The sequence below is a fragment of the Branchiostoma belcheri genome, unplaced genomic scaffold, assembly GCF_001625305.1.
Source record: "Branchiostoma belcheri isolate BF01 breed outbred unplaced genomic scaffold, Haploidv18h27 scaffold170, whole genome shotgun sequence".
Taxonomy (NCBI): Eukaryota; Metazoa; Chordata; class Leptocardii; order Amphioxiformes; family Branchiostomatidae; genus Branchiostoma; species Branchiostoma belcheri.
Window position 1 is genome coordinate 299,727 of NW_017803158.1, and position 10,725 is coordinate 310,451.

At 41.7% G+C, this 10,725-nt stretch overlaps 2 protein-coding genes across 2 annotated transcripts in view; one reads left to right on the forward strand and one right to left on the reverse strand.

Annotated features, from left to right (window-relative positions):
* LOC109466872 overlaps positions 1 to 2,835 on the forward strand; it is a 14,221-nt gene extending 11,386 nt beyond the window's left edge. Inside the window, exons 9-10 of the mRNA XM_019764731.1 lie at positions 2,288 to 2,292; positions 2,819 to 2,835. Coding sequence (XP_019620290.1) covers positions 2,288 to 2,292; positions 2,819 to 2,835 — 22 coding nt within the window. The remainder of the gene's footprint in view (positions 1 to 2,287; positions 2,293 to 2,818) is intronic.
* A 603-nt stretch (positions 2,836 to 3,438) lies between these two features.
* Positions 3,439 to 9,086, reverse strand: LOC109466887. Its single transcript, XM_019764753.1, has 3 exons — positions 8,542 to 9,086; positions 6,318 to 6,725; positions 3,439 to 3,995 (listed from the first exon to the last, which is right to left on the reverse strand). Exons 1-3 carry the CDS (start codon positions 8,600 to 8,602, stop codon positions 3,679 to 3,681), a joined length of 786 nt encoding a protein of 261 aa, XP_019620312.1. The 5' UTR covers positions 8,603 to 9,086; the 3' UTR covers positions 3,439 to 3,678.
* Positions 9,087 to 10,725: the final 1,639 nt, after the last annotated feature.

Consider the following 10,725-nt stretch of genomic DNA (forward strand, 5'->3'; position numbering starts at 1 on the left):
AAATGTAAGGTTTTTTTACTCTTTCTGGGTTTTTCCTATTTATATACCAACAACGATTGTATGATCGCTATGCTATGGTCATTATCTGATAATCATCAAACATGGATTGCAAATAAGATAAAACAAACATCAGTCATTATCTATACACAATGAAATCCGAAAAAGGCGGACTTACTAACTTATGAAGAAATATACATCAAATTGCGTATCAAGTTTAACATAAATCAAAGACAATCAAAATGCTTTGATTCACAGTGGACCTTCGTGGGAGGGTCACAATTATAAAAGAGTAGTAGTGGTATACATATGCAAATGCATATTACAAAAACAACGGAAAATAAACAAATGTAATTGTAATTGACATATTCTTTGGTAAATATCAGTTAGGGCTAAGTGATTGACATCCTTCGGCAAGAAAACAAAAACACGCAAAATTGGCGTTCAAACCCTTACGGACAACGAAGGCGACTAGTTATCCTGATAATGTAGGATGATTATTTTGGCCAGCAAAAATTTGTCCCTCCCATTCCCGTCAAGTGGTTCAAAGGGTAAAACCTCCCTGAATAGCGCTTCAATACATTCCTGTTGAATTTCTATCACACCAAGTCGACAAATTCGAATGAGGTACTCTTCGTCGCCTTCATTTTGGATAAGAGTTTCAACGTCAATTGGAGGTCCATTATAGTATTCGTTCACAGATGTGTATCCAGAGTTTCTGTATCTGTGGTATCCGGTTAGTCTCAGTTGGTTTGGTGACATATTACGTTTTGTTCTGATTTTGTGTTCGTTATAGGTTTGTCTCCATTCCTCGAGTGCTGTGTTGATTGCTGGAAGATATACAAAATGTAATGCAAAAAATATCGATGTCTGATAATGTGTCGAGAATGCCCTCTTGTTCAAAAGTACAAAAACAGGTCTTTGAAATGGCCGGTACAATGATCCTTAATTTCCCCCCATAACCGCTCGATTGGCGTATTGTGCACAGATGATCCTTGCAAATGTGCGTTATGTTGGTCCCCACGAAGGTCCACCATAAACGCACCAATTCCACATTCTCTGACCTCTGTCCGTTCTTATTCGACTTGGGAAGCCATACTCCTAACCCCCTCGGAGGAATGACCTCATCATCTGGTCTGCGGTGTTGAGACCTGCCGCGCTGATGAACGTGCAAGTCCTGGAGTATCCGTCTATACCAGCTTGTATAGATATACCCCAACGGACTGCGTGCCGACTGTAGAAAATACACAGAAAACATGAAGTCGTGATTTATCCTTGATGGTGTGCCCTAGCGGACTGCGTGCCGACTGTAGAAAATACACAGAAAACATGAAGTCGTGATTTATCCTTGATGGTGTGCCCTAGCGGACTGCGTGCCGACTGTAGAAAATACACAGAAAACATGAAGTCGTGATTTATCCTTGATGGTGTGCCCTAGCGGACTGCGTGCCGACTGTAGAAAATACACAGAAAACATGAAGTCGTGATTTATCCTTGATGGTGTGCCCTAGCGGACTGCGTGCCGGCCTGATACGTGAACATGAGTCTCTGCAAAGAACCCCCCAAAGATCATATAATTAATATAAGACATACTCGTATCATCTTTGATTGCAACACGTTACATTTTGTGTGATTTAATTTTGTTTGCTATTCAAAACGTGGCATCTGCATCATACAGAGATCTGAAGGAAGTAGAAATAAAACAATAAACAAAGAATGAACAAAATTTTTCAGCCCTGATAGCAAGATCAGCACCAAGGACAGGGACAGCCGTTTTCTGTTACCTTTCCTCGAATCTGACTTCGGGAGCACTCTGATTTAAGACTGGCGCAGCCGAATTTTGAAACGGAGCCGACCTAGCTAAACGCCATTCTACCCACTCCTAACCATGTTTGGCTGGCGTTCGGCTAGAGTTGTATGTGAGAGGGGCATGATTGGTCCTACTATGCCAAGTGTGTAGTGACAGTTTTTACTGACCTGATTCCCCGCGGGTGTCCGTTAAGCTTGTGATTACTGTCAATGTGCCAAACCCATCCTGAAATATGCAAATATTCAAATTAGGATCCAACATGCATAATTAATAAGGAAATTCTATAAATCTGATTCCTTCGATAATAGAACTATGAAACAGATGTGACGTGCAATTGCGAACAAGAGCATCGTTGGCAGATATTGATTATATAGATGAGATCCTAATTTGCATAAGTAGTGGGAAATTGTCATAATGTCATAATGGTAATTGCTGGGAATTTAATACTTGACGTTTGGAGGTTAAAGCTACGGTCACAACCCGCCGTACGTGCTTCTGTGTGCTGTCTACGTGCAAACATGTGGGCAAACGTAGGGCATCCGTGCGTGGTGAGTACCGCCTCCGTACGGAATCCTACGGATTCGGGAGCACGCAGACACGCCGTAGAAGTTTAAGTGCATGTAAAACTTTTTCTACGTGTGGTCTTCGGATCCACACCCGTGCGTGCGAGTACGAGCGACGTGCGTGCCCCGTACGTGCCGTGCGGAAGAAGCACGTGTGAGTACGGCCTCCTTAAGGTAAAGTTGCAATCGCACAGAGATCGTACGTTGCAAGCACGTAGAACTCACTTACCACTTGCGCAACTTACGATGCACGCAATCGCTCACGGCCAGACGTGGCGTGCAGACCACACTCTTACACCTTGCGAAACGGTGCGAGTGACGTGCGTTGACGCCACTCCTTCCCAACCTTTTCAGAAAAACGTAGCAGACGGGTACGGCGGGTTGTGACCGCGAGGCTTAAGTGAAGTTGAACACCATTTAACATTATTTATTCAAGTTCTGACCTTAGAATTTATGAGATGCTAGAATAGCGTTCTTTCTTAACATAAACCTTTTATTGGGTGGAGAATTGTATCAACTGATATGATTCATGTTCTTATTCCCATTCTTATCATTTCAAACGTGGGGTTTTAACGAAAACGTTGAAGTAACTTGACAGTTTTCTGATATTTATACAGAGGTGCTTTAAACATACATGTATAAGATATGTATACTAGTATTTCATTTGTTACAGGGCAGACGTCATCATTGTTTTTCGCAGTAAAAGCCCAAGATGTATTTCCTAGGTAATATCTTTGAAAATCCTATTTTCTCTTTTAAAGTTTGGTCCAGTTTGGAAACTTTTGGGCTAGAGGGAACAGGTGGGGTCTAAACCTTCACACACTTTGGTTAAATTTTGTTCATTTCACAAGTTTAATGGGCATAATGAGAGGCCTGAGTGATGAAGTCTGGCCCGCGCAGGGTGGATGGAATCATGAGAATTTAGGTCATGAGTAGAGTTTATGTGTTTAATGTTGTCAGCTGTTGTCAGTGTTTGAGCTGGTCCCCCCCTGTTTTCTTTTCATATTTGGGAATCAGACCCTTGTTGCAGGAGAGTGTTTGAGATTGAAATGTAAGAATGTACTTTAATTGAATTGTACTGTCTGCCCGACACAGCAGTGTGAATAAGTAGTTACGCTACTTGTATAGCTGTAGTCATAATTGTCTTATTTTCTGTATAATTCCTTTGTAACCGTTCATACGAGCCATAGACGCAACAAAACGACTGTCGTACATGTAAGTGTTGCCGTGCAGTATTTGCTCGAATGTGACATATTCCACATCTCATGTTTTCGTTTGTACATATATTTTACAGTAGATATGGCTTAATCATGGCACAAGGCCAGGGTCTACCACCTTACCTGGACAGACTGCGCGGTAAGGTCTCCTTGGAACTGGTATCGGGAACCTCGCTCCTACCCGGGCACCGCCTACGCGTCGCAATGACTCAGACACCCTTCTTTCGGCGACAGTCACTCCTTCCCGTCGCAGAGCCCCCAAGGCCATGGATCTACCACAGTTGGGATCTCTTGCCAAGATGCGGGTCATCATTTGATCGAGGTCGGCATCGGATATGTTGGTGTATCTGTTTTGTTGTAGAAACCCCATCTCCCGTCTCCTCCTGTACATTGTAGACTGTGACACTCCTGTGAATAATTCAATAGGCTTGTAACAATACTACAGCTATATGCTGCATAGGAGTTTCGCATAAACAACAATGGAAAACCTCTTCTTATCACGGTTCTTTCTCTGAATCTGATCGCAAATATATACTTCATGTCAAAATGTAACCTCTGAGAGGCTCGTCTTCTAGATGCATTTATAAGCTAAACGCAAGCTCACACATAGTGGTGGCATACTGAAGTTATATGTATATATGAATGGTTTATTTCGATACAAACTACACATCGTACAAAACATACAGTAGCAGCCATTATCAGCTGAAAAGATGTATGATTTACATTACATTGTTAAAAAGCTCCACTCAGTGATACTTATAATTAGGTAACGTAGCATTAGGCAAACAATCACAAGGGACAACTGTTAAAATCAACGCAAGATAACGACATTAATTCTAACTCCAACGCTATAAATCATATTCTCTAAGAAAATCATGTCATGCATAAACATTAGTATAAATATAAATATACATGTGTTACTCGAGGACTGTCTTGGGCTGTTCGGCGTTTAACAGGTCCACTAAAAGACACGGAAGAACGGCAATGTGCTCTTCCTATGTCGTTCCGTCCTACATTTAAACTGTGTTATCTGGTGTTTGGATCTGAGGTTTCTGCCATGAAGGCTCACACGTTTTGGGGGAAGCCAGTTAGAGAAGGTCGTTGAGTTTGATAAGGAAGTAGCAAACTTCGTACATAGTCCCTGGCGTCTGTTGTACAGAGATACAAGTGACAACTGGTTTAAAGCCATACTGTAACTAACAAAGTTTGATCCCAGTTACTGTAACAAATTTATATCAACGCCATCGCTAAGGTCAACATTCCGCTATATAGGACGGCGCAATGAACGTGCTCTCTCTGCAACCTAAACTTGACTGCAGAGCGGAAAGATCTATAGCACATAGATATCGCCATCTGAAGGATAGGGACGGACCGTTTTTTTTTGTTCGGGCGGACCAATTGACAAAGCTCTCAGAACGCCTGAAATAATCGTTCCCCTCGTGAAATTAAAATCGCAATGCTGCCCCATAATGTCTTAGGAAACTTGTTCTTTTCCTATACCGCGGTCTACTTAAACTTGTCTCATGCACACAAAAAAATCATCACAAAGATTATGATGGTGGCAGTTAAGCACCTGGAGGTGACTCACTTCGACACGGCCAACTAACATGTTGAAATATACGGTATAATCTATAAAATAACTGAAAACAACAAAAAGATATTGTTTTTTTAACATCGTGTCGACCCCTTTTATATGGCCACCTACGGAGGTCATCGGAACTGCAGTCCGGTCACCTTGGAACGCGGATGTGTAATGAGTCATATTTTACACACGGACAGGGAAATCTTCACAATCTAAATCATACGGTGTACAAGCCGATACATCTATACTACATGTGGCTCCCTCTCATATAAGTCCCTCTAGCCAGGATCCAAGAGTTTTGTCCGCACTACTTTCTTTCTATATATGCGTCATAGACCTGTCAAGTACTAGTACTAGTATATTTCTAGGGTCTTCTAGCGGCGAGTGATTTATGAATAATTTATCAATGCGCACGAACCCGTTATTTCACCTGCAAACCAGTCAAGTAACGCAAGGGGTAAGAAGAAAAGGAAGCATTCACACCCATTGTCCGTAGATGACTGCTAAAAGCGACAAGCGACAAGCATTACAAAGGGAATTTTTCTAGGGCTTCTATTAGGCCATATGTTGATTTGATTATATGGATGACATCCTCCGGGAGCCCCAAAACTGATGAGCGCGTGCGAATAAAAAAAAGTTTTGAAAAAAAAAGTTCTTGTCATTATGAAATCTACGTGGTCATGAGGGTTGAGCAAATGGCACAGAATATGGTTTGGCGAATAATCTAGTCTTCAAGTTCATTTCTTTACAATTTCGTCTTTTCTCGTTTGATTTTGGCATTCCACGACACTGGTATAGTTTTTATTGATTTTTTTTGTAACTTATGGTATATTTTTGCTCATTTTGCAACTGTTTTGTACGATATACATGTACAGTATGGTTGAAAACGTTTTTTTGGAAACGGCCGAAAATTCATGTGCGCGCGGATGTCATCCATATAATCAAATCAACATGGCCTTACAAACCCGCAAACTGGTCTATTACATCAATCCCCTACAAAAGGTTAACGTTCGAGAAGCAGGTGAAAGCGGATTTGTTTGAGTTTTTTTACTGGTTAAAGTTTAGAAGGTGAGTTGAAAGATCGCGATTATGCCAGTGTATGGTTGAATGTTTTATATTTTACGATAAATGTAACAGATTGTGCATACCTTGTACTCTTGCTTGAACATTAAACGCGACTCCTGCGTCGAAACTTGCTCTCATGGAACCCGGATCTACGACGTATCGGGGCCGGCCACCGGTGTTTTCTTGTTCTGGGGTCGTACTCTCAGATGCTGCGTCTATCTGATTCCTGCATTCCTGAAGTGTGTTTCCTATGTTCTCCTCTAGCTGCCTCAGTTCTATAGTGAGCCCGTGTACTGACTGTGTTTGCTGTGGGGCAGGAAGTCTCTGAAGTCTTGCCCGCATTACCCTGATTTCGCTCACAATTCGTTGGAGTTCTTGTTCCTGTTCTGTCATCGCTTGCAGGCTGCACGCAGAATTCAGAATGTCCCTAGCCTCGCGCCAGACGGTCAGTGCGTTGTCCAGGAGGTCGCTCACTTCTTCCGGTGCAACGCCTACAGATGGATTCCATGGAATAGGAGAGGAAATGGAAAAGATTATTGCGTGTGCCTATTTGTACTTTTTATTGATATGATGATGATATGATATGAATCTTTATTGCATGTTCTTGCCCAGATGGGCTAAATGCACAAGAGGACATGCAGTATGCAAAACATGAGTATTGCATACTGGGCCTGGGACGCTATATTCTAATGCTAATTGCTAGGAATTTATACATTATAACAATACTATATACTACCTATCATCTACTGTTAGTTGCCCTTTCTTCTCTGTTTTTGAAACATTTGGAAACATAACTAGAGTTCCACGATCTCATACCTTCGCCAAATGATGTTAGCTTTTATGAATGAGAACTTATATACAATGTATTAATCCCCCTGATTATGCAAATAGGATCCGCAATTGCATGAATTATATCTGTTGATCATGATCTCCACCAACAGTCTTATTTTAACAAAGAATGCCATTATAGCATTTCCTCATATATTATGCAAATGAGGTCCTTATTTGAATAAGTTATGTTAAATTATGTTTACCTTCACTAAACTTCAAACACCCCAGGCAGTTACCACTATGCAATTATAACGTTTTCTCATTAATTATGCAAATTAAGTCTTCATTTGCATAATCGATATCTGCCTGTGTTTCTCTCGTTGTTAATAACATATGTCGCAAGCTTGAACTTCCTATCATGGAATGCAGTTGATTAATAGAATTTCCTCATTAATTATGCAAATTACATCCATATTTGCATAATTGTAATATCATTATGTCAAGCATTACTCAAGCTACCTACATACCAAAAATCATGATGATCCATCAATCGGTTCTTGAGTTATCCTCCTTTAAACATTTGTCCTTTAAACCCCCCTGCAGTTCTAGAGCAAGCAACTAGGGGGCCCAAACTCACGTCACTTCTTCCCCAGCACAAGAGCTACCTGCCATCCAAATTTCGTCACCCTAGCATGTCTGGATCATGAGATATCAAAACCGGAAGTTCAGCTGCAGTACCATGACAAGCCGCCAGGGGGCCCAAAATCTAATCAGTTCGAGCTCTCATCAAGACCTACCCATCTACCAAATATCAAGATAATCCATTTAAGCTTTCTCGAGTTATGCTGTTGACAGACAGACACACACACACACACACGGCCAGGAAAACATAACCTTCTCCAATTCTTGACGAAGGTAATTACATAGTTTGTCTGCTATACATTCGTTATTGCATGACATTAAGTGTTTAAACGTGTCCTGCTTTGACATTTTCCTGCATATCTTGTCTAAATGTAAAATATCGAGTAGTTCTTGGCGTTCATCTTTATATAATGCACAGTCAAGTAGAAAGTGTATCGCGTTTTTGAACATATAAATGATTACAGGATTCATTATATTCCAACATTTCTTGACGGCAAACTTAAGTTATATCATCTTATTTCATACCGCCATCAAAACAGAGGACACATACATGACAATTCAGTGACAAATATTAATTTTCACATGAGAATTCATCGTGGTAAGTGCCATTCCCAAGGGCACAAGTTCGGTGACATGTCAGAGGGCCTGCATGGGGGTAGTGATTACGAACTACGCAAAATTTTCGCCGATTACGAATTACGTTTAAGTCTCAGAGCTGAGTACGACTTTGCGATTTGATGAGTACGACTGTTGCACTGGGCGGGGGAAGCTATAATTTAGTCTCCGAAAGCACAAACTTCCCGAACACCCCAATATCCCCAATCGCGTAAGTACAAACATAAACACAACGCTTAGGAGAACAATTCTATTCAAGACGTAGATAATAGTGCTTACCTTCACCATGTTGTAAAAGACTAGCGGCTGAGAGGATTACAAAAACTTGAAGAATCTTCATCCTCGAACGATGTGCACCACTGACAGTGCCGGGCACTGAGGAATGTCACGGTCCTTCACAGTAGCCAGTAGCCGTGAGCTCAGCGCTATCCCTTCGGCGCCGATAGCGTTTGGGGCCGCCAACCAAGGCTTAATTATCCCGCTTCGGGGGGTGGGGGGGTAGGTTTCTTAGGTCGGCGGTAACAGAAGACAGAGCGTAATACAGGAAGTCAGTGGATACAGGGAAACCAGCTGGAGATAAGTCCGTGGAATAACTCGAGATCGCCTGTGCTTGGTACAGGCCGGGGCCGAAAAATTACCGCCAAGCCGACAAAAGGTTCGGTTTACGTCCGCTGTAATTAGCTACGACAGACATGGCGAATATTCATAGATGTTTAATCCATGACTATTACCATGGATGTGTGAACTTGTAGTACAAAAGGATTGTTGGCTTTTAAGTATTAGTTAAAGGATGGGCGGAGCGAGTTTATGTGGATTTGGTACAGACCCGCCCTCCCAAGGATTTTGTTGGCATCCCGCTATGTGGATTTAGTCACAAGAAATACAGGCTCCTGATTGGCTGAGGAAAGGTGGCCATGTTCTAAGGTCTTTGAAATGCGTAAGATCAAAACAAATTACTTTATAACTTTATTCATTTATTCATTATAACTTTGTAAAGGTCCCAAACGCTCTCGGCGCCTTGCGGTGTGCCCCATGGGAGCTGTTTAGGGCCCCTTCTCTTTACCATTTATACTAACGATCTACCGCTTGCCATCGCCCAGGCCACAGCGGATATGTATGCTGATGACACATCAGCCTACATATGCGCTCCTTCAATTGAAACTATCTCAAGTAATCTACAGACAGAGGTAAACAACATCTGTAACTGGGTAAGAGTGAACCAGCTTTTCTTGAACACTTCAAAAACAAAATGTATTGTACTAGGGAGCAAGCCCAAAATGTCTGCTAAACCCAAACTCACACTAACTGCAAATGGTAAGGTTTATCGAACAGGTCTCAGAGGTAAAACTACTTGGTTCGACAGTAGATGAGTGCCTTACCTGGAATACTCACACAAAATTAACATCTAAGAAAATGGCTAGATCACTGGGGATGATCAAAAGATGTGCACACTTTATGGATCAGACCAAGGACATTATACACAGATATATGTATAATGTCCTTGATCAGACACTGTTAAAAATCGTAATAGAATGCCTTACGTTGATTATTGCAGCCCAGTTTGGTCATGCGCCACTAAAACTAACATAAACCTTCTACAACGAATGCAGAACAAGGCAACTCGTCTGTTTCAGTCGAAGCCACAGTGGAAACCTGTGCACACGAGATTGTTAATAAACACCATGACAAGGATAACACTCACTAACGAACCCATTTGTATCAGTAGGCAACTGCGTTCTGTCAACAATTTGCATAGTTATAGAAACCGTTTTGCTGCTAAACAGTCTTTTCTGTTAGACAAACCTAGAACTAACGCACGGAAGAAGTGTTTCATGTACAGGGCTGTTAGTGTCTGGAATAACCTTCCAATTGTTATGCAATCCACACAATCCCTGAGAGTGTTTAAGGACGGTTTGCACAAATACTTCCATCAGTAGCTCACAAGCACTGTTCGACAGGATTGTCAGTTTTTTAAATTATGTATATTGTAAATATGTTATTGATTTAGATGTGATTTGTGACTTGTCTAGTTGTCAACTATGTTTGTATAATGTATTGTCTGTATGTATGAATACCAGGAAGACTAGCGGTGGTCCCTAGGGTCCACCGCTAATGGTTATTCTAATAAAGTTTCGCAGTTTCAAAGTTTCAAGGTCTTCATTCATTCATTATAACAGGAAGGTCCCCTGAGTGTCAAAAAGCTTTTGACACCCTGAAGAAATGTTTGATGAGTGCCGACATCCTGGTGTACCATGACTTTCAGCTTCCATTCACACCATATTGATGCCAGCCATGACGGCTTGGGAGCAATTCTGTCCCGAGGAACAGAGGGGGGTGGAGAGAGTTATCGCGTATGGTAGTCGAGGGCTTGACCTAGCCTCTACCAGGCTTGAGGAGGCGGCTGGAAAGAGTAGAAATCGGCCAAAATAGAGAGATAAGCATGCCAAGGGAGTTTGGCCGTTG

Bases quoted from the DNA above. Each gene is read 5' to 3' on its own strand.
- LOC109466887 (XM_019764753.1), bottom strand. From the start codon at position 8,602: ATGAAGATTCTTCAAGTTTTTGTAATCCTCTCAGCCGCTAGTCTTTTA. The intron at 6,726-8,541 runs GTAAGCACTATT...ATCCATCTGTAG, and splicing joins TCTTTTACAACATGGTGAAG to GCGTTGCACCGGAAGAAGTG. The intron at 3,996-6,317 runs GTATGCACAATC...AATTATTCACAG, and splicing joins TGTTCAAGCAAGAGTACAAG to GAGTGTCACAGTCTACAATG.